Raw genomic sequence first — 23,576 nt, forward strand, 5'->3', positions numbered from 1 at the left:
GAATCAGCTGCCCGCCTCCAGCTGCTGGATTTGAACCCTGCCCAGCTGGGTTAGACCTTCTGCTGCAGCTCCTCCTTCAGCCCTGCTGCCCCGGTGCCCACTGGGCACGGCCGCGGGGGGCAGAAAGTGGCAGGCGGCCGGGCGAGAGAAGCAGTTTCTGCTGAGCGGGAGTCTGCTGGTGTCTCGGAGGTGCAGGCGTGGCTGGGTCTGTCCTCTGGGAAGGTGGCTGAAGCACTGAAGGGCACTGTCAGGGGAGTGCATGGCAGGGCTGGGATAGCAGGGGGCTGCGGGCCAGGACAGAGGGGCCCTGGGGGAAGGAAGAGCCCAGGCCTGGGATAGCAGGGAGCTGCGGGCCAGGACTGAGGGGCCCTGGGGGAAGGAGGAGCCCAGGGCTGGGATAGCGGAGGGATGATTCCGGGGGATCTTGCCCCAATAAAGGGTCAGGAGAAGCGACCGTTGGCCCTGTTCGGTCCGACCTGCCAGGGCGGCCCCTGCAATGCCCTGAAATCCACTTCCCCTAGAACCCAAGCAAATCGCTCGGGTTTCCTGCACCTGCCCGAGCCTCGGGCAGCGAGCTCCGTAGAAGCGTTCAGAACAGGAAGAAGGCATAAAAACAGCGACGCATCGCCCGGAGGGCTGCAACGCAGAGCCAAGCTCGTAGGTTGTGTTTGGGGGGATCCATCTGTCGCGTACCAGCGACTCGCAGCTGGTCTGAGAGTCGCAGCGAGCAGAGCACGGCGCTGAAGGGAGGGGGGGCGGGAGCCGGTTGGTTAGTGTAGGAGCCTGGCGCAATCTGTCCCAGCAATGGAAGGGGAGTGGGGGCTAGTGATTGGGGGGAAGGGCTGGGAGCCAGGGCTGGGTTCTATCCCAGCTCTGGGAGGGCAGAGTGCTTTGGGATGCTCCGAGCCCCAAGGAGGTGTGAGCCTGGAGTGCTATCACAAATCTCTCTCGTTCTCTCCTCTAGATCCTGCCGGGTCTGGCAGCCGCACCGAAACATCCAAGATCATGGCGCTGGCATGGCAGCCCCTGCCCAAATTCCTCTCCAAGGCTCTGCTGGCCTCCGTCCTCCTGGCTGAGAACTTCCACCAAGCGGGAGCCTTGGAGACAGTGCCGGAAAGCAACGTGAGCTGCCAAGGGTCCAACACGTGCCAGCCGGGGGTGCTGCTGCCCGTCTGGCAGCCGGACGACCCCTCCTTCGGCGACAAAGCTGCTAGGGCCATTGTCTACTTCGTGGCCATGATGTACATGTTCCTGGGGGTCTCCATCATCGCCGACCGCTTCATGGCCTCCATCGAAGTCATCACCTCCAAAGAGAAGGAAATCACCGTCACCAAGGCCAACGGCGAGACCAGCATTGGCACGGTGCGGATCTGGAACGAGACGGTCTCCAACCTGACCCTGATGGCACTGGGCTCGTCCGCACCCGAGATCATGCTCTCCGTCATAGAGGTGTGCGGACACAACTTCCAAGCTGGGGAGCTGGGCCCCGGCACCATTGTGGGGAGCGCCGCCTTCAACATGTTCGTGGTGATCGCCATCTGCGTTTACGTCATCCCCGCCGGGGAGAGCCGCAAGATCAAGCACCTGCGGGTCTTCTTCGTCACGGCCTCCTGGAGCATCTTCGCCTACATCTGGCTCTATCTGATCCTGGCAGTCATCTCCCCGGGCGTGGTGCAGGTCTGGGAAGCTCTGCTGACACTCGTCTTCTTCCCGGTCTGCGTGGTCTTCGCCTGGATCGCTGACAAGCGGCTCTTCTTCTACAAGTATGTCTACAAGAGGTACCGCGCCGATCCTCGGAGTGGCATCATCATCGGCACCGAAGGGGAGTTCCCCAAGGACATCGAGATGGATGGCAGCTTCCTGGCCAACGACCACCGGGAGAACATCTTCATGGACGGGACAGCCTCCGCGTCCCCAGCCCTGGCCTCCTCCACCCAAGAGGAGAAGGAGCTGGACGAGAGCCGCAAGGAGGTGATCCAGATCCTCAAGGACCTCAAGCAGAAGCACCCGGACAAAGAGCTGGAGCAGCTGGTGGAGATGGCCAACTACTATGCCCTGCTGCACCAGCAGAAGAGCCGAGCTTTCTACCGCATCCAAGCCACCCGCATGATGACCGGGGCTGGGAACATCCTGAAGAAACACGTCTCGGAGTTCTCCAAGAAGTCATCCAACCTCCTGGAGGTGCCGTCGGAGGCGGAGGAGGAGAACTATAGCAAGATCTTCTTTGAGCCCTGCCTGTACCACTGCCTGGAGAACTGCGGCTCAGTCACGCTGACCGTGGCCTGCCAGCAGGGCGGGGAGGGCAACCACACCTTCTACGTGGACTACAAGACGGAGGATGGCTCGGCCAAGGCAGGCTCCGACTATGAATATAGCGAGGGGACGCTGATCTTCAAGCCGGGCGAGACGCAGAAGGAGCTGAAAATTGGCATCATCGACGATGACATCTTCGAGGAAGACGAGCACTTCTTCGTCCGCCTGCTCAACCTGCGGGTGGGGGACGCCGAGGGCATGTTTGAGTCCGACTCGGCCGACCACCCCAAGGGACGGCTGGTGGCCCCGCTGATTGCGACCGTCACCATCCTGGACGACGACCATGCTGGCATCTTCACCTTCCAGGACAAGCTCCTGCGTGTCAGCGAGTGCCAGGGCACCATGGAGGTGAAAGTGGTGCGGAGCTCTGGGGCGCGGGGGACGGTGATCGTCCCCTACCGGACGGTGGAGGGGACGGCTCGTGGAGCGGGGATCGACTACGAGGACGCCTGCGGGGAGCTGGAATTCAAGGACGACGAGACGGTGTAAGTACGAACCGTCGGCCTGGTCCGCCTTGGAGATGCACCCAGCATTGCAGCCTGGTGAGGGTGTGCCTGCATGCAGGAGCGCGTCAAGCCTCAGCTCCTGGAGTCCTGGGATTAGCTGAGAATGTTGGCTTTCATTATTGTGAAAAAGTTAAAAAAAGCAAGTTTCTAGCCCTCATGGTTGGGGAGAAATATTGGAAAATGCAACCCCCTACTGGCCCCAAATGCAGAAGGTGGGGAAAAAACCCCAGCCTATATATATATATATTTAATCTAATGAGTTTTGAAGGCATGGGGGCTGGCCATACTGAGATGCCACCCCTCAGTGGCCAGCCACTGTGGAAAGCCAAGATCTGTGCCAGATGTGGGGTTTCCCACCAGTGGCTGGAATTGGGGCAAATCTTCAGTGCAGACAAGGCGGTGGGCTCGATTGCTTGTAGCCCGTGGTTCAGTGCGGATCGAGTTGCTTCACTGTGTCCGAGCTATTGAGGACGTGGGTCTGCTACAGACGGTGGCAGGTGGGTGTAAATTCAGATCTGGCAGCGCTTTCTGCTGGGCCTGAAGGAGGCGCAGAGCTAGGGAGAATCGGGCCCTTCGTATTCTAGCTCTTTAAAGGCCACCTCTTCCTTATGGCTCTCTGGTGACTTTTGGGGAGTGGGGTCGGGCAGGGGGAGACATCAGCTGTAAATACTCGTCCCCTGGCATCAGTGTCAATTTCCTGCTCCCAGGTCCTCTTTGATAAGAGAAGAAAAAGCATTGCACTGCCCTGGCTGGTATTATTGCTCTCTGCTGGGGGAAATGAGAACTCCTCACTTGTTTGTCCTATGCCCTGTACTGCCAAAGCTGTGGGGGATTCGCCATTAGCGCAGGGGGCTGGGATTTTGGAGAAGGGCTATATCTGGGTTCAAGCCCCACTCAAGTTCCTGGTATGCAGCAGGTGTGACGATCTAGGGAGTCGTGCGTATAGCGATCTCTGTGCTGAGTGCCACATTGTGCAAATGGCTGGGAGCCCTCAGCTCCCTGTGCCCTAAAGAAACCCTCGTTCCCCGAAGAGTTCCTGGGTTTGCAGCAGGAAAAGGGGGTGGGGGAGGAGATTCCCAGGGCTCGTGCTAGGGCCGTGAAATACGTGACTCTAAAAGGAGCCGCTTAGCAGCCGCTCAGGGCCAGAGCTCAGAGAGCAAAGGCAGGAGAACCTAGATACGGTGGGCTGGGGTCTGCCTTTGCTGGCTGACACGGGGAAACACCCAGTTCTCCTCTGAGCTTCGACTGTATTATTAGGGTTTTTTGGCCGGCTCCGTGAGAGCTTGTCATGCAGCGCGCCCCCAGATCTCTACTGTTCACACTGGGTGTAACCAGCCTGCTCCTGTGGTGGGGGGGCCTGGCCCGGGACTGAGCCCTGGCACTGCCCCAGACTTACTCTGGGAGCTCAAGCAAATCACTCCCTGGCTCTGGCTTGTAACGCGGGGAGAACCAGCCTTCCTCTGTCTGTGCAGACTGTGAGCTCTCTGGGCCCAGTGCTCTCGCTTGTATCTGTGCAGTGCCTGGCTCAGTGGGGGACCCCGATCTCAGTCGGGGGGGGAGGTCTGTGCAGCGATTGGCCCAGTGGGAGACCCCAATCTCCGTCGTGGAGGGGGGTGGTGGTCTGTGCAGTGCCCGGCCCAGTCGGGAACCCTGATCTCAGCTGGGGGGGTCTGTGCAGTGATCGGCCCAGTGAGGGACCCTGATCTCAGTTCGGGGGGGTCTCTTCAATGCCCGGCCCAGTGGGGGGACCCCAATCTTGCTCTGTGAGGGTCTGTGCAGCGCCCAGGACTACAGGGTCCTGATCTCAGTTGAGGGCTCTAGGTGCTACTGGAATAGAAATTAGGCTAATTTGTGGATTTCCCACATTAGAATATAAATCTGAGACGAAATCATTGTCTCCCAGTGCTCCTACATCTGCCTGCCTGTCTCCAGCTGTCGCCTCTTCTCTGCTCCTCGGGCTTGGTCTGTGCCCAAATCTCCTGCCAGGAGGAGAATGTCGATTTAGGAGGGTGATAGTTTTTGACAACGTGTTTATACCAGCAAAAGCCCCAGGGTGGATGCAGTTACAGCAGCCAAAAGTCCTTCTGCCAGGGTTGCGGATTTTGTTCAGGGAACTGTACTAAACGGTGCCAAAGAAAGCACACTTTTGCCAATAGAAGCTCTGTCCCCACATGAAAGGCTCGGGCGGGATATAGGGTTGCCAACCCTCCAGGAACTAAAGATGAATCTTTAATTAAAGATCATGTAACGTGATGAAACCTCCAGGAATATGTCCAGGCAAAATTGGCAACCGTGCCGGTATACCTGCACCCCCAGCCCCAGTCTAGTGTAGACAAGGCCTTAGACCAGAAGCTCTTTGGGGAAGGGACTTTCCATTCTGGGTTTGTGCAGCACCTGGTTCACAACTGGGGCTCTGAGATGCTACTATAATACACCGAACAGCAGTAAAAATGTACAGCACCGTGGCCTAGCATAGAGCGGGCCTGGGCCGTGACTGGGGTTCCTCGGAGTTACCCTAATAAAAATAATTAATCATAATCACACCATGCCCGTTCCCGAAATCCTTTATTTGTAAGTAGCTATTTCCTGTTTAAAAAACGCTGGAATGCACCAATGCCAGTGTCCCATCCTGCTCACTCATCCCACCGCTCCCACCAGTGCAAAACCCTGGATGGCTGCCTAGAAAAACCAACGCTAAATGATCGCTTCTGTGTGCATAGCGCCGACTTGAGGAACTCCTTTTTCAATGAATTTTTAACGGCATAATTAATACCCTTCCTGCCGCGTTCTTGCTCTCGTTTTGAATGAAACATTTCTTTTTCATTATAGAGCGACTTCAGAAACGCTTTAGGTGAGGTTGGGAGTGGCTAGTTTTAAAGGCAACGTTCTCTTACTTTGGATCTAGCACCAGGAGTGTAGCCTGGGCAAAACCTTTATCTATCAGAGAGTTTGGAAAGGGTGGTGATCCCGAGTCAGCTGGCATTCGAGTGGGATTCTAGGGCGGCGCGAATGGAAATCGGATTCCCGGGCAGCACTGACCATGCTAGGGGACGCTCGCTGCTGGTGTTTTCGTTCGGACTCTATTGATTCCAGGGCTGATTTCCCTTCCCCAGGCTCGACTGTGATCTGTGGCCTGTCAGGATGCATGAGCGCTGTTCCAAACCACCCACAAACAGGGGCAGGGGGGGAATGTCACCAAAAGCGGAGATCGGGCATCCTTAAAATGCTATGTTGCACTGCCCGGCTGGATCGACAGGTATTTAGTGCCCAAGCTGCTGTCAGGTCAGATCTAGAGCCTCAGATGTCCCCACAGATCCACGTAGCTAGCAGTAGGGCCAGCTGCTCTGTGGGGCCTCCTCTCTGCCCGGGGAGACTCTTGTCTAAGATCTGCGTCAATGTTGGTCTCACTCTTTGCCCTCTCTCTGCCATGGCTGCCAACAAAGAGAAGGCCTCGTTTGTGTGGGCGAATGACAGAAATGAGATGGAAAAGACCGCAGGAGGAAGGGGCTTCTGATTAAGGCATGGGACTTAGAGACAGAGTTCTCTTCCAGGCTGCGTCACAGACTTGCTTGGGACAAGGCGCGTCCTTGCCCAGTGCCTCAGTTTCCCCAGGCGGTGAGGTGATGGCGCGTTTTGTCCCCACTTTGCAGAGCCAGGGCCCGGTGAACCCCAGAGCACCATGAGGCCACCCTAGCCAGAGCCCAGCCCGTGTGCTGCCCTGTATCCTGCCTGTCTGTCTTGTGCCCGCATGATCCCAGCTCCCTCGGTGCCCTCTGAGCCTCCCCAAGTACAGGTTGCCGAGCCCTAGCAAAGACTTACTGATTCTCCAGGGGTTTCCTTGCTTGTGCACACGGATCAACCGGGCAATCTCTGCACCTGCACTGGAGTGAAGTGATGCCAAAGTGGCTTCCCCTTTGCAAACGCCACCTTGCCTGCTGGGCTGGAAATGTCAGCCCTCGGAGGGGCTTCTCATTGATGTGGGTCTGAACCCTGCGCTCCTTACGCAGCATTTCCTGCGGAAGAACTAAGTCTTACGGGGTGGTGGCTAGTTAGGGGATCACTCAGCCACTGGTGGGGTGGGGCATGCCAGCTATTTGTGCAGGGATCACTGGGCTAACGCTGAGATGCAGCCAGCTCTGGGGTGGGGCGTGGCAGCTGCTTATAACACGGGATCTTTACTAACCATGACCTCAACTGAACTTGCCCTGCAAAACGGATGCTCCCGCAGCACTGACTGAGGAGGGAAAGCGCCCCCCTAGTGTATCATCCGCACAGCTCCCCGCAGCACAGCACCCGCTAACGCTGCCTTGCGCTCAGTACCAACGCGGGACGTCACCCCCCCCCCCCCGCGATTTCGTTAGGCCTAACCCCATTTAGCGTGCTCTGCGCAGAACCCACCAATCCTCTCTGCCCCGAGCTGGCCACGTCACTCTGGGAACTGGGCTGGTGGGCGGCGGACGGTGCTACAAACCTGGGGAACCCCTGTTTACTGGGTGTGAAGGCAGGCTGCCCCATGGCTCACAAAGCTCCCCCATTCTCCAGGGCCCTCACCGTCTGGAAGATTCTGGCTCAATCAGCTAGTCTGTACAGCCTCAGCGAGTACCAAGAAATTGCTATTGATTTCCCAGGTTGATTGTCCGGCTCATCAGCCCTGCCTCATCTGGCCCTGCTGACAAGCCAGGGAAATTAACGAGTTGTTAATATACTCGGGAGCTGGCGAGCCCTGAGCTGCGTGGGCAGGGAAGGTGGGAGGCTCTGGAGGGGTGCCGAGGTTGTGCTTCTCCAAACAGAAGGAGGGGGCTGCTCCTCCCAATCCAGCTGCATCACCAGGCTCCAAGGGGAGCGGGGGGCGTGAGATCTGGTGCCATCTATAAGCGTGTTTCCTCCCAAGGAGCAGTTGCCTCCTGGCCTGGAGCAGGAAGGTAGCAGATCACAGGTAGCCTTACAGGACAGTTTCCCGCTGGAGGAGAAATCAGCCGTACAGAGGCTGGGTAGATTCTTAGTCCAACTAGTTGCGCCGGTCCTGGAACGGAGGCGGTCCCCAGCGGTGCTCGGGCAGACCCCTGCGTCCGGGCTGGCGCGAGGGCGAAGGAGAAAGGCAAAGAGCAAAGGTCTCGTGCTGTTTGCGCCAGCTCGCCGAGAAGCAACGATGGCACAAATCTAACCCCGCCAGCTGCATTTCTTCAGCGCCTGTGCCCTGCTCACCTGCTGGCACCTGCCGTTCAGTGCGACACCGCAGCAGGGGGGTGAGGATTTATCTGCGGCCCAGCAGCTGCGCTCCCAACCGGGATCAGCTGAGTTCAGGGCCAGAAACTGACGCTTTCCGACTCTGATCGGCTGATCTCTCACCCTGTGATGGCGCCTGACAGGGCCAAGAGCCAGAGGAGTCTGTCTCTGGGGCAAGCCCTTGTTGTCTCTCAAAGGCAAGTGGGGGGCAAGGGGCACCCAGCTCTCAGCCTAGGGCTAGGGGTGGCTCCTGTCTCAGGGGAGAAGGGGAAGAAGTTGGGGTCTGGCTCTGAGCTTTGCAGATCAGGCCCCGTCTCTGCCTCAGTGCCTCTGACTGGGGTCCCCACCGTGCTGCAGGCTCAGACAGAGGCAGCTCACAGGAAACCCAAACAGGCCACCTGCCCGTGGCCCAGTTCCTAGCACTGGGGAAGCCGATTCTCGCAGATCTAACTGTCACAAAGTGTCCCCAAGGTTTTCCTTTGCTTGCTCTCCTCCTGCTGGGCCTTGTTCACACTCTGCCCCTGCCCGAGGCCGGCTGTCCTTGCTGTGATGGAGTATCTCTCCCTGTGCAGTGGAGGAGCTGTTGGGGCCTGGAGATCACACGGGGCTCAGCGCTTTGTCTGAACCTGCTGTTTCAAAAGGAGGAAGTGCAGACAAGAGGCCTGGACGCTCAGTTCCTGCCTTTCTCCGGCCAGCCGCGGGGTGCGAACATGGGACAGCTGTTGCCGTCTGACAGCCATTGGGCCGTCCGCGCGAACTGAGTTTGGGGGTCTCCAGCGTGGGCGCTGATTGGCAGCGTCTCAGCAGAGAGGCCGGGAGACCGGACTCTCCTGCAAGCTGCAGGCAGAGCTGAGATGCTCCGGTCGAGCTCAGGAAAGGCTCTGCCCACCAGAGGTGTTGGCGCAGATCAGCCGCTGTCCCCCAGCCTGGAGCTCCCAGCCCCAGCTCTGCCCACGGGCCAGCGTGCTCATCCTGAGAGCCCGGCTCAGAACACTGCAGCATCCCATCTCCCTGTCTATCAGCAGGTTGCTAGGGTGCAAGGGAGGAGGTCTGGGAGTCAGGACTCCTGGGTTCTATTGATAACTCGGGGAGGGGAGTGGGGTGTGGGATGGAGCAGAGCAACAATGTTTTTCTGCGATCTTGGTCCCACGGGGGTGGGGGTGGAGGGTTTGTGACAACAAGCCCAGGCTGTGCGGGAGGTCTGAGCAATGGCGCTGACGGACGAGAGATTTATTTTTTCTCCTGAATGAACGGTTTTTTGACGAAACCGATCATTTTTTCCGTCTCTGCTAAAATTTTACTTCAGAAATTTCCAGCGCTTCCATTGCAATTTTGCGGGTTTCGAGCTTTAAAACTTTTCAGTGAAAACACAGAAACAAGCTGTTTTCGATGGACTCTTTTCCACAAGTTCTGCTGAGTGCTGGCCTGGGAGCCCGGTGGTTCTGGATTCGGAGCCTTGACCTCAGCTCTCTGCGTACTGCCGATGGACCTGCCTTTCAAGCCTCCCACTTACCTTTATTCCCAGAATAGTCTTGGGCAAGCGTCTCAGTGACTCAGTTTCCCCATCTGTAAGAGCGTGATTGGGGCAGGGATCTTCTCTTAGGTCTGGTTTTGTTCAGTGCCTTGCACAGTGGGGGCTTGGCCCATGATTGGGGCACCACAGTGCTACTGTCATACACTGAACAGCAATAAAAACGTACAGCGCCTGGCGCAGTGGGGTCCCAGGCACTACGGTAGTTCAAATAATAAAGAATAACAACATGCTACGTGGCACTTTATCCCCTCTCTAGTGCATGGAGCACATCAGAAGTTGTCTTCCTCTTCCTCCCTGCTAACTGTTAACTTCCAGGGAATAAACAGGCCCAGAGGGAATCAGCACGACCCCGTTGCTGTCCCACACGAATCGTCAGACAAGGGTGGGGTTTTGAATACAGAAACCTTGGCTGCTTCGTCCCATGGCAACAGCCCCATTAAAAGTCTTTCTAACCTTTTCAGAATAATCCCTGAAAAGACAGAAAAGCGCCTAAAGCGTTTGAAACAGAGAGCATTAAGTCAGGGTTTCATTCCAATGACGGCCCTTGTTTTGTTGAGCTGCAGAGAGACCTGATAAGGACCCGCCCCGTCTGATCACCGTTCAGATGGCATTAAAGGTCCTCATCATTGTAATTGTCCTTTTTGGGGAAGGGACACGATGTTAGTGAGACAGGTGCGGCTGTTGAAGCTCTGATCCTGTTTCCCAGAAGACAAAACTAGACAAACACACATAAGGCAGCAGGAGAAAGACCAGCACAGAGAGAAACCGCTGCGTCTGTCTCTGGGGCTGACTCGTCCTCACAACCTCACAGCTGGAGAAGCGAGTGGGCTGATCAGTCGCCCCGAGACCTGGCAAACTCGTGCCGGTGTCGGGCGGGTTAAGGCGTTGCTTTTAGCCGCCTCACTGGCCCCGGGCTCCCAGCGGTGTCAGAAAAGACACAATCGTGACTGGCTAAGCCAGATGCATACAGATCTGTTCATGATTTCTAATTGGAATTTGTCTGCCTTTCTCGTCCGGCTGGTGGTACCTTCCTTTGCTAGATTAAGAATCCCTGGGGTGCCTGGAATTGGCCTCCCTTGCAAGTGCTTCTATGCTGTAATCAAGTCCCTCTCAACCCGCTCTTTGATAAACCAAACAGACTGAGCCCTTGACAAACTCTCTTGCTGTGAAAGGTCGGGCTCTGGGCGGAGGTATTTCAGAACGGCTCCCTGGGTGCAGGCTCCAAACCGGGCCTTGTCCCGAGGCCCTGCCGAGCCGCCTCAGAGCACAGGGCAGAAGAGACGTTTGTGGATGTGCGTGGGCAAATCTCTCCCTGGGCTCAGGCCACCTGCTTCCAAGGCCGAGGCGCCCTGCTGGTGTTCGGCTAGATTCCAGCGCTGAGTCAAAATGCGCAGCAGGTACTTCGGGGCAGTCGCTATTTTCACAGGAGTTAAGAGTTGGATCAAAGGGCATCGGGCTGGTCCTTAAATCCCAGGCTTGCTGAAGAGAGGGTCAGATCCCTGGCTGCTATGGATCAACATTAGCTCCATTAAAGGCCGCAGGACCAAATTCCCCGAGCCGGGAATAGAACCCAGTCATCCTGCCGCCTAGTCCCCCTTCTAACCCCTAGATCACGCTCTCTCTCCAAGCTGAAAAGGGAACCCAGGAGTCCTGACTCCCAGTCCCCTGCTCTAACCACTAGACCCCACTCCCCTCCTCCAAGCGGACAATGGAACCCAGTCCCCTGCTCTAACCACTCTCTGTGAATGTTAAATTTGCTGTTGAACAGAGGAATTGTCCCTTTAGCATCCAGCTCCCAGCTCCTTCCTGTCCTGTCTCTAAGGGCCTTTCTCCACCCCCTCGCCCTGTGTGTTTGCTCAGCTTTAGCAGCCTGCCCTGGCATCAGCTTCCGAGGGTTGCTGATCCACCTGCACCTGCCGGCCTTGTGAGAACGCAGCTGAGAGCTGAACTGATGGCACAAGATTTCCTCCTCCTCCCTGACTGCCGATGAGGGAGCCCCACCACGAGAGGAGAACCCAGGAGTCCTGACTCAGTCTCCACTGCGGTACCCCCATCAGCCCCACTCTGAGCTGGGAATAGAACCCAGGAGTCCTGACTCCCAGCCCCCTGCTCCGGCACCCCCGAGAGCCCAGATCCTAGGTCCGTTCCCTCGCTATAACCACTAGGCCCTCCTCCCTCTCACTTCCCCATTCCAACTACTAGACGACATTCCCACCCGCCTGATGGTCTCGATGCCAGTAGACGAGTGGGGGCTGGTAATTCTCCTCCCGCCCCTCAGTGCAGCAATTAATCCTCTCCCTGGATGTATTACTGTGTGCGTGTCTTGCAAACCCTTCATCAAATCTGGCATCCAAATAGTACAGCCACTGACATTTCTGATTGCTGCTTGCGGGGTTTTTTTTTTGTTTTTTTTCCCCTTCTCTTCAGGCTCTGTGATTTCCAAGAGAGGTTTTCCAGACTTTCTTAGCATTGCTTCAGTCCTCTCCCCCTCCTCCATCAGAGGCAGGAAAAATCAATCTGGGCGAAACAGCCATTCGTACCTTTCGACGCATGAAAGTGTGGCAACCTTCATGCTTCCGGGCACAAAGCAACCTCTAACTCTTGGGGTCAGGAAGGTCTTTCCCTGAGGGCTGGTTATTCCATAATGGCCCAGGGGGCGGGGTGGCTGGCACCTTCCTCCGAAGCATATGGCATTAGCCTCTGTAAAATCCTTAATTAGACAGACTGAGAGTCTGATCCACTGGGCAGTAACTGGCGATGTAATGTAATCGCTCTGCCGAGCCGGCCCCTTTATCTAACCAGCCTCCCCTGCCCACTGGGGACTCTGGAGTTACAGCCGCCGTTTTGGGCGTGTGGATCTCAATCCCCCACCCAGCCTCCCTTGCCCTGCATCCTCACGCCCTACAGAAAATCAGCCCCCAGCGCTGGATGGCTCCTTTTCATTCCATCTCATTCCACCCCCCTGCCCCCACTCTCACCTTTCGATTGGCATTACTCATTGCGGAGATGGCGAGCTGGAGGGAAAAAGGCGCTCATGAATTTTTAATGCCTGGTATTATGGAGGTGCTGACAGGCTGTTTTATTAATGACTGTTCCTCCCTCCTGGATTAGGAGCGAGAGAGAGGGAGGGAGAGAGGCAACTTTGGAGACAAAATTTGGTTCCATTTGTTTGCCGAAACGAAATGGAGTCAAATTAATTACAGTTGGGCTCGTCCTTCTAAAGGCCAGTCATTTCCCCCCATCTTCGCTGGCTGATGAGATCTGAGCCTGCAGATGTCCAATGGGATTTGGGTTGCCTCGTTAGGAGACCTTGAATTTCCCTAAAGATGCGGCGAATGGGCCCTGGGCTGTGTTTCCTGGGCTTTTCTGCAATCTTTGCAAGGCACAGTTTTGCGTGTGTGGCCTTAGAGCGACCCTGGCGGCTGCTCTAACCTGCAGCAGCCTGGCCTGGACTGTCTATGCACTGCTCTGCAGGCAGGAATACCCCGTAGCACGACCCTCCAGCTAGGCACCAAGGTACAGGGCCAGATTTTCCAAAGAGGTGAGCATGCTGGGCCCTGCTAGAGGGTGCTGGCCTTGTGCCATCAGGGCCCTGAGCTCTGTGGAAAATGTTGGCCTTAAAGTCCAAAGAAGAAGGAGGAAGAAAGATCATCTCTGTCTCTTGGGCGGGGATGCACATCAAAGGGCTTTCTGAGATTAAAACCCGTCTCTTAACACTCCCTACCTGTGCGATTCCAGTGACGAAAACCGAGAGGCCTTTAAAAATCAAATTCCGTTTCCGCTGCGCGTTGGTTCCCCTAGGTCTGCAGAGTGGGAGCAAACCCCATTCGCTCTTCACGCCTGACGTTTGTCCTGCGGCGCCTCTAGCCCCCCAGGCTGGCCTAAAACGGGAGGAAAACGCCGTCGAATCAGAATTGGCGCTTTCAGGGCAAGTCAGTGGGGTGCAGCAGGCGGGAGCCAGGACCACTGTTCCCGCTAAGCTGTGTGCGTGTGCGTGCGCACAGATCCTAAACCCCGCGCACACGGCGAAACACCCCGCGCACAACAGTTTGCACAGAAGCCATTTTTTGCGCACGGCCTGTCAAAAATTTGCACAGAATAAATTTTTTGCACACGGCCTGTCAAAAATTAGAGGGAACATTGGCCAGGATACCTGGTTCTGATCCCTGCTCTGTGTAATCTTGGGCCCCTCACTGCCCCTCTTCGTGCCTCAGTTTCCCCACCCACTATTTGTCTTGTCTACTGCAGCCCTGTATACACTAGAAATTTGTACTGCTTTAGCTCTGCTGCTATAGGGAACGGGAGCAAGGTCTACAAGTGGAAGGCTTTGCCGGTGTGGCTTTCCCACGATACCATACCAGCAAAGTGCTCCTCGTGTGGACACAGCTTACACCGGTTTACGCTGGGGTAGCTGCCTCTGCACTGGGGGCATTAGCCGGCACAAAGCTTGTCACTCCGCGATCACATCTTATCACGCTCTGACCAGCAGAGCTATGCTGGCAAACATTTGTAGTCCGGCTCATCTTTATCCCGGTATAACCGCATCCCGACCAGGGCTTGCACGGGTACAAGGACATGGATGAGAAATCACACCCTGACCCGACAGAGTTATACGGGACAAGTTCCAACTGTTTGGGGCAGGGACTGTCTGTGACTATGTGTGTGTGCAGCATGACAGGGCCCTGATCTCGGTTGGGTTCTGGGCAGCGCCTGGCACGACGGGACCCTGAATTCGGTCGGGGTCTGGGCAGTGCCCAGCGCGACGGGCCCTGGATCTCAGTCAGGATCTGCAGAGCCCAGTGTTTCGAGGCCAGTTTGGGATGGGTGATAGAACTGGTAATTCTGGGGAAAACGTGTTTCATGTTGAACTGAAAATGCAGATTTTCAGGGAATGGCAAATGTGTCCATCCTGGGTTGAAGAAAGTGGCTGGTTTCAATTCTGAGCATTTTAAAATGTTTGTAAGGGATTTAAACGAAAGCGGAAGGGCATTTTCGAGCGGAAAAGTTATTTAGAATCGAAAACTCGAACTTTTCATCTTCAAAATGTGTAAATAGAACCTTTCTGTTTTGGGAGGAAGCTTTGGGTGTCTCCCCCTCCCCCCAAACCAAACACTTTGGCAAAGTCAATATTATGTTTGCGGAATGTCTTCGTGTTGCTAAATCTGCATTTTTCACCGAAGAAACGTTTGGATGCCAATTTTTGCCCGTCTCTTCTCCTTAAAAACTAATAACTGGGTCACAGTCAGCTGGCTACTGTGAGAGGCTGCCTCGGCAAACTAGCCGAGCCTTTGGTTTAATCTGAGCCGGGACCCGGAGCCAGTGGATTTATAGCTGCTTGAAGGGCCTGGCACTGGTAGAGATTGCTGGCTAATAAATCCTGGAAGAGATGGTTCCTTCCCTCCAGACGCAGCCCTAAATATTTAATTTATGTGTAACGCAGCCACCAGTGCCAGTTGCCAGGCAGTGAATGGCACTGGCCGGGCTCCGCCAGGGTTCGGAAACACCAGCTGGAGTTACTGTGGGCATCAGAGCATGCACAGGGAAGGAGGAAGAGCGGGATACCAGAGGATGGAGATGATGGTTTCACATCAGCATTAAGAAACGTTGTTCCAAAACCATGTGGCCTCCCCACCAGCCAATCAGCAGCCAGGATCCCCTTGGATTTGCTGACAGCGTAGCAGTTCATACAGCCTTTGGGGGGCTCTGATTGGCTGGCGGGATGAGCAATGGAATGTTCGCACTGCTCAGAGCTGTCGTTTCAGGCTCTCTGCAGACTCAGACGGGCATCGGTTAAGCTCAGGTCACGTGTTCAAGCTTTTATTTTCAGTCACAAGTGTTAGAAATATCATTTGAAATTAAAACCAAGAACCGGCTCTTCTGTGACCTCCGGAGCTGGGGCCTCTGGGATTAGATGCAGGACACACGAGCACCTACAACATCTATAATCTCTTGGCCAAAGGTATCAGAGGAGCTCACCCAAATCTGGGCATCTGGCACAGTGTGGGCCGCATCTAGACTGGAGTTTATGGTCCTGTTTTAACTGATTGCCAGTTAACATGAGTTAACTAACATGATTGTGCATGCTAGTCTGGATACCCCACAAATGTTTGTCCCAGGGAACACACATTTTTGACTTACCCTTGTGTTTAAAGAACGGGGGTTAGGAACCAGGACTCCTGGGTTCTTTTCCCAGATGTGGCCAACAAGTGGGGTTGAGTGGTTGGAGCAAGAGACTAGGAGCCAGGACTCCTGGCTTCTACTCCCAGCTTTGGGAGAGGAGTGGGGTCGAGTGATTAGAGAAGGAGGGGACCTCAAAGCCAGGGGATCTGAATTTTGAGGTGAAGTCTTGGGGAAGTTTTTTTGAGTGTTGGGAGTTGAGTTTGATCTTTGGAACAAGGCTGGGGAGTCCATTCTGAGTTTTGGGGTGAAGGTTGGGGATCCGTTCTGAGATCTTGGTTGGGGTCTGTGCAGCGCCTGGCACAATGGGGCCCTGATCTCATCTGGGGTCTGTGCAGCACCTGGCACAATGGGGGGCCTGATCTGGGCCAGGATCTCTAGGTACTACTGGAATAAATGATCATACTAATTCGTAGTTAGTGCCGTATGGGTCGGTGAATTGGCACCTAAATTAATTTCCCCTCTATCATCAACACGCTTTGTAGACCTCAACTACTCAATCGGGATGACCTTTCCCCGCCTCTGGCAAGCACGGTTACCAACCAGTTTATAGGTGGGGAAACTGAGGCAAGCCATGTTAGCAGAGACCTACATTTTCAAGTTTCAGAGTAACAGCCATGTTAGTCTGTATTCGCAAAAAGAAAAGGAGGACTTGTGGCACCTTAGAGACTAACCAATTTATTTGAGCATAAGCTTTCGTGAGCTACAGCTCACTTCATCGGATGCATCCGATGAAGTGAGCTGTAGCTCACGAAAGCTTATGCTCAAATAAATTGGTTAGTCTCTAAGGTGCCACAAGTCCTCCTTTTCTTTCTACATTTTCAAGAATCCTTAGTAGTTTTTTTTTTGAGGGGCCCAACTGAAGACCCCTGAAAGGAGTCTGCACTTCCAGGTCGGGGAGTCTCAGAACTCTGTGAAAATCAGACTCTGAACCCCCCAGAGAATGAGCTAACGAAAATCAGATTTGGGCTTGAACAGTCTCTACACAGAAAGCTTTGAAGTATGTATCGGTTTTCCCCAGCAGTTTTTTTAAGCAGCAAAAGGGCCAGATTGTGTGTGGGCAGCTCCGGGTCTTTGCTTGATGGTTCCTTGGCTGGGATGGTGGTCGTTCCAATCTAGTCCATCCGCCCCTCTTACGGGGAAGAAATTACTGCCTGGCTTTTGCTGCTGCTTTAATTCTTTAATGCTTTAATATAAGAATTCTCCCTTCTGGGGCGGTGGGTAGCTGGCTCTGGCCGGGGGTTATCGCCTGTGTAAATTTTGCAGCCTGGGGGAACTACTGCAGCTACGTGTCTCAGTCTCGTTCTTAGCTTTTCCTTTGGCTTGCTCATGGGCTGGCTCCAAGCTCTGTTACTCTTCCTGCAGAATAGACTGGGGAGTGGGAACCCACTGGCTTAACGGATCTCGAGGACCCCCTGTGGCCTCCCAGCTCCTGTCCTAGCCACTGATGATTTAGCTGCAGTCTCAAAGGCTGCCTGGCTGGGACAGTGCCCAAAGTCAAACCCAGCTCCCCTATGGCCCAGCTTTCATTACGGTACCCTCTCGAGACTGGAGTCCCCGTGTGCAAGGTGCTGGACAAACCCGGAGCCCAATGTACGTGCAGCCAAAGGGCGGGAGGGGAAACCGAGGTCTGGAGTGGGGAAGTGACTTGCCCCAGGTCACCCGGTGTCTCAGTGGCAGAGCCGGCAATAGAACCCAGGTGTCCCAAGTCCCGATCAGAGGCGTTCCTCCCTCTCTGGTTGGATGTTGATGTTAGCTGGGGGCCTGGATGAAAGGAGCAGCCGGTTTCTAGCGGGACAAAGAACCACGCTACAAAATGGCCCTGGACTAACGTGGTCCACTGAGCCCCAGGCTGGAAGAGCCACCCACCCAAACTCCCTCTCAACCTCTCCAGGTGGCCCGGGGGATCCCCAGTGGCTTGGTTTTCTCTGACTTAGCTGTTTGGGGCAGAGACTCTTTTTTGTGTCGGTAAACAGCGGTTCTCCTGGGCTGAGTGGGAGGCAGGACGCCGGGGTTCTTTTCCCAGCACTTCCGCTGTGCGGCCCGTGGCAGGCTGGCTTCCCGCTGCATGCCTCTGCTTTGCAATGTGGGCAAGGGGAATAAGGACACTGGCTGTGCCCAGCACACTGAGGCTGGAGTCAGAACGGGTGGCTTCTGGTCCTGTCTCTTGTCCGGTTCTGGGAGCAGGGGTGTGGGAATCGCGACGCCTGGCCCTGCTTTTGATTTGCCACGTGATCTTAGGCAAGAAGAAGCCACCATCCCAGTTGTGTGCCTTAACTGCTAGGCCCCACTCCCCTGCCAGAGCTAGGCACAGAACCCAGGAGTCCTGGCTCCCAGCCCCCAGCTCTAGCTGCTAAACCCCACTAACCCTGGTGGTCAGGGTCTGTAATACCTGCACATGGAAGAGGGCCCGTGGGGGGTTGGATGTACCCCGAGGCGGGTGCCCCCCCAGCTGCAGGGCAGGGGAGGGTTGGGTTGAGAACGCTGTTTGCTCGTCAGAGCGGGATGGGGCTGAGCCATGAGCTGGGCCCTGCTGGGATCCCAGAGAAATGGCCTGTGGGATAGGCCGGGAGTGTCCATCTGTCTGTCTCTGTGCGCGCTATCCACCCTGGGCAGCTGTACCAGACTGCCCCCCGGCTGCCCAACACGTCCACCAACCAGTGCACACCTGTGTGCCATGCCCCCTTGCACACCCATTGCCTGACACGCCTGTGCTCCACGCCCCCTCACACACCCATTGCCTGACACACCTGTGTTCCATACACCTCTCGCACACCCATGGCCTGACATGCCTGTGTGCCAGACCCCTCGCACACCCATTGCCTGACACGCCTGTGCTCCACACCCTCTCGCACACCCATTGCCTGACACACCTGTGTTCCATACACCTCTCGCACACCCATTGACTGACATCCCTGTGCTCCACACCCCCTCGCACACCCATCACCTTACACGCCTGTGTGCCACAACCTTTGCACACCCATTGCCTTACACACATGTGTGCCACACCCTTGCACACCCATTGCCTGACACACCTGTGCTCCACACACCTCTTGAACATCCATTGCCTGACACGCCTGTGCTCCACACCCCATGCACACCCATTGCCTGACACACCTGTGTGCCACACCCCTTACACATCCATTGCCTGACACAACTGTGTTATACACACCTCTTGCACACCCATTGCCTGACACACCTGTGTTCCACACCCCCTTGCACACCCATTGCCTGACATGCCTGTGCTCCACACCCTCTCACACACCCATTGCCTGACACGCCTGTGCTCCACACACCTCTCGCACACCCATTGCCTGACATGCCTGCTCCCTGCATACCCTGTCTCACACACATACACCCATTGCCTGACATGCCTGTGCTCCACACCCCCCTCACACCCATTGCCTGACACACATGCTCCCTGCACCTCTTTCACACCCATTGCCTGACATATCTGTGCTCCACACACCCCCTTGCACACCCATTGCCTAACACCTGTTCTCTGCATACCAAATCCCCCCCACACCCCTCTTCCAGAACAACCTGCTCTCTGCACACCCCATCACTAACAAACACACACACATTTCGTAACACACCCACTCTTTCCCACCCCCATCACACCCGACATCACGTCCCCGCCAGCCCTGCCGCCCACACCAGCCATTACCCGCCCACACGCTCAGCACAGCCGCTCGCTCCTTTATTAAAAAGCATCTCTCCCCTGCTGCTGGGGAAGGGGGCCCGGGGACCCCGCACCCGCCTGGCCGAGGGAGAGGCCTGTAGCTGCTTCCAGCCCCTGCCCCTGCCCTGGCTGTCTGGTCGCGTCCCTACTGGGGCCGGCTCCCTGGCGGGACACCTGGCCCCCCGACCCAGGGACAAGCCGCCTGGGGGCTTACAAGTGAGTAGCAGGAGGGTGAAGAAGCAAAGGGAACGGAACCAGGAAAGCTCCTTGGTGGGTCTGGAGAGGGGCCAATAGGTAGGTGTTGTGGTAAGCCGCTCCCCCCAGCTCTGCTGGTGCCCCTCGCTCCTGACCCGCAGCCCCTGCTAGCCCAGACCTGTCCCCGCAGCTCTGCCGGTGCCCCTCACTCCCAACCCACAGCCACCCCCCCTTGCTATTCCAGTCTTACACACTGATCTGCTGCACCTTCATCCTGACCTGCAGTTCCCTCTTCAGCAAACCCAGAGGAGAAGCAAGTGATTCTTAGTCCAGGATCTGCTCCCAGCTGCTGCACTCCTCCCCAGAGGTGGCTGCATCTCAGTGGTGGATGAGGGATCCCTGTAAAGTTGCTGTGCTCCACCCCAGAGTTGGCTGCATCTCACTGATGGAGAAGCGGGGTGCCTGCACAATCACATTTCTCTAACCTAGAAAGCTGGGGTCAAGTCCCAGGTTTGAGTGACTCAGTCAATGGGGCCAGACCCCGAGCTGGCACAAACTGGCACTGACATCAGCTCTGCCATGCCAATTTGTACCCACTGAAAGCCTGGCCGCTTCGCCCCGCAGTTCCTTGGCCCTGCCGGGCTGAGTTAGTTAGCAAACGGTGCGAAATCTCCTGCTCGTTAGTTCCAGGGTCTGGCTGTTGCCCGGCTCCTCCCAGCGACCCAGAACCAGCTGCCTGGAGACTCTGCTGGGCCAGACGTCCGCATTTGCCAGGCTGGGCCAGCTCTGAGCTTCCCACAGCAGAGCTGAGCTTTTCTCTCCCCTTGGGAGGACGTTTTTGGCAGCCCAGAGGCACACAAATGGCCCTTACCTGTGGCTTATCACGAGCAGCCAGTTTCCAATCAGGTTGTGCTTAAATCAGGGTAAGTCCCATCTTTAGGATTTCTAGGGCCAGATCCATGGATGGTGGAAGTGGGTGAGGGGTCCCTGTATAATCAGCTGCTGCACTCCACCCCAGAGGTGGCTGCATCTCAGTGGTGGGTGAGGGGTCCCTGTACTGTCAGCTGCTGCACTCCACCCCAACAGGTGGGAATCGGCCATCACGCTGTTGAACTCAAAGGCGAAATGCAGATTTAGGAGGGGTCGCCTTGTGGTTTCAGCACGGTCCAGGCAGTCAGGACTCCTGGGTTCTATATGTGCCTTTGCAAGAGAGTGTAATCTAGTGGTTAGAGCGCGGCGGGGATGGGGAGTCAGGACTCCTCGGTTCTATCCCTGGCTCTGTGAAGGAGTGAGATCTAGTGGTTAGAACAGGGGGATTGCATGTCATGGCTCACGATTGTGGCCTTGGCATTAAAGACAGGGAGATCTGGGAGTCAGGAATCCTGGGTCCTGTCCCTGGCACTGACTTACTTCGGGGCCTGGGGTCAGCCCCTCCCACACTCCTCACCTCTGGTTCCGCTCCTGCTGAATGGGGAAGATAACAGGGATCTAACGGGGGATCCGTGGGTCTGAATTCACTCTCCTCCATGATGTGCTGTGACACCCTCCACAAGAAGATGCTCTTAGAGTCCACCATGGCTCTTCCTATTGGGATCTGCTACCCGGGGGCCTTCCATCTGGCAGAGAAGGACGGTCTAGTCCCCGGGCCCTGCCAGCTCCTGCTGGCACAGCACCGTCCTGGCGGGGCCTGGATCCCTCCCGGGGGCAGAGCGGATCTGGAGAACAGCAGAGGGGTGGCAGTTTGATTCTTTGCCTCCCCGAACAGAGGAACCCAGGTCACGGGTTTAACTGATTTCACGAGAGAAAAGGGATCCCTGCGCATTCTGGCTCATTTACACAGGGCAGTTAATCCAGAATAAGGCAGGGTATGAATGTAAAGCACTTACCACGCTGATTCCAGCACCAGTCACCATGTGCAGTTCATGTTACTCTTGAATTCGGATGTCAGGGCGTGTTTGGATGCCAATCCAGGGTTGGGGGAGGTGTTTGTTTACACCCGGTCCTGGTTCCACTCCGTATCTGGGGAGACAAACGTTGGGAAATGCCAGGAACAGATGTTTCAAAAGTCAGTGAAAACCATCCTGGCCGTTTCACCAGAGCCACTGGATTCCTTTGGTTATTCTGGGGGGTGAATTTATGCCTGGTGGAAAATGCCGGCTGAAGGTAGCCATCGCAACACTGGATCAGACCAGTCCCTCTAGCCGGGTAGCCCGGCTCCCCAGTGACCAGCACCAGCTGCTTCAGAGCAAGGTGCGAGGTGCTCCCCCTAGTGGGAAGTGGTGGGGATAGCTTGGTGCCCAGGGCATGTTCCCTCCTGACCCTTAATTGTTGGAGGTTGTCTCATGCCTTGGAGCATGAGGGTTTGTAACCTTAGGCTTATGTTTAACTATCTCCTGTTCTAACGCTAGATGGTCTCATCCTCCATATAAATGTCTGATCGTTTTCTGCATCCTACTAAATGTTTGGCCTCAGTTGGATCCTAATTAGAACCAAGCGCCTGATTCCCAGCTGCCTTGTTCCTGTGCTAATGGCAAGTGGCTTTCAGCTCCCTTTGGGCTCTTCATATCTTGCTCAGCTCCTGGTGTCAGCCTGAGCAGCCTCAAGGCTGCTCTAATTTGTACTCTTCCCCCTAGGAGCCCAGGGAGGGGCGGGAGAGAATAGTCACAGTGCCAGGCGTTCCAGCCAGGCCCCCGATCCACTCCCTTTGGGCCCACGGGGGCGGACAATAGCCACAGCGCAGTGGATTCTGGCCATGCCACCATCCCCCGGCATGTGGGGCACGCTCCAGTGGCCACTTCCACCTCTCGATGTTACCAGTGCAGCGTGAGCATGACTGGGAATCAGGCCCTATTTTATTTTATTTTATTTTATTTTATTTTATTTTATTTTATTGTTTTAATTAAAAATCTGTTCTCTCCCCCTCCAATAAAGGCGATAAATCAAAGGAGCTGCTTAAGTTTTAAATTGTAACCACTGCTTCAATAGCCCCCAGTCTCGAAAACTAATTAAGGACAAATCAGGAACAGGGAAAAGATGATGAGGTTGGTCCCTCCCTCCCCCCACATCCTCCCTGCTTCTTTGGTAGTGAAAGCCTCCATCCTCAAAGCCTTGGCAAAGCATTTAATATGAGCCCCCGACCTCTGCAGACTCCTGCAAGGACTGTCCTGGCGAGGGACCGATCGCAGTTCCCTCTGATGCTCCTATTAGGGCTGGTGTCCAATTAAAAGCGTGTTAAGAGCCCCGTGGTGCTTAATTGGACAGGAAAAGCTGCTGCAGGAAGGGGGTGGGGAGGGGGAAAGGCCCTTGTGCAGAGTTAGCACGATGGGCCTCTGAACATGAGTCTACTTAATGCTTTGTTACTAAGGGGAATAAGATTTGAAATTAAAATGATAACCTTTTTCTCCTCTGCCTTGCCACACCAATCGGGGGAGATGCCTCCGCCCTAGAAGATTGCCGGTTAATTAAAGCAGTGAAAGTCTCTTACATGAATGTCCCAAAGAAGAGGGGACGTGAGAACAGTCTATCAAATGATGACTGGGCTAGAGAAGGAAGAAAGGAACTTCCTTTTTCCGTGTCTCCCAACACACGGCAGAGGGACCAGGCAGGGAAAGGGAAGTGGAAAGGGGGTCCGTTCCAACTGGACACTTTGCGTAATTGAACGGTGGAACTCCCCGTCACATGAAATTGTTGAGGCCGAGAACTGAGTAAGATTCAAACCTTGATGGGACAGTTTTATGGATCTCAAGAATATCTGAGTTATCAGAGTATTGCTAGCAAACCATTTTGGAAGGGACGTTAAACCTCCGGCTTCGGGCTTCAAGCCAATCTCCAACTGTTAGAGATCAGGGCGCGGTCTAGTGGGTGGGACGGAGTCTCCCCACACACTGACATGCACACACCTGCTCGCACACGGACACACATGAGCGCACACAGACCCACGCAT

The 23,576-nt window shown here is 55.6% G+C and overlaps 1 protein-coding gene across 1 annotated transcript in view; it reads left to right on the forward strand.

Annotated features, from left to right (window-relative positions):
• The window catches only part of SLC8A2 (solute carrier family 8 member A2), a 78,430-nt gene that overhangs the window by 20,146 nt on the left and 34,708 nt on the right, over nt 1-23,576 (forward strand). Inside the window, exon 2 of the mRNA XM_078850048.1 lies at nt 965-2,798. Coding sequence (XP_078706174.1) covers nt 965-2,798 — 1,834 coding nt within the window. The remainder of the gene's footprint in view (nt 1-964; nt 2,799-23,576) is intronic.

The sequence above is a fragment of the Lepidochelys kempii genome, chromosome 23 (assembly GCF_965140285.1).
Source record: "Lepidochelys kempii isolate rLepKem1 chromosome 23, rLepKem1.hap1, whole genome shotgun sequence".
Lineage (NCBI taxonomy): Eukaryota > Metazoa > Chordata > Testudines > Cheloniidae > Lepidochelys > Lepidochelys kempii.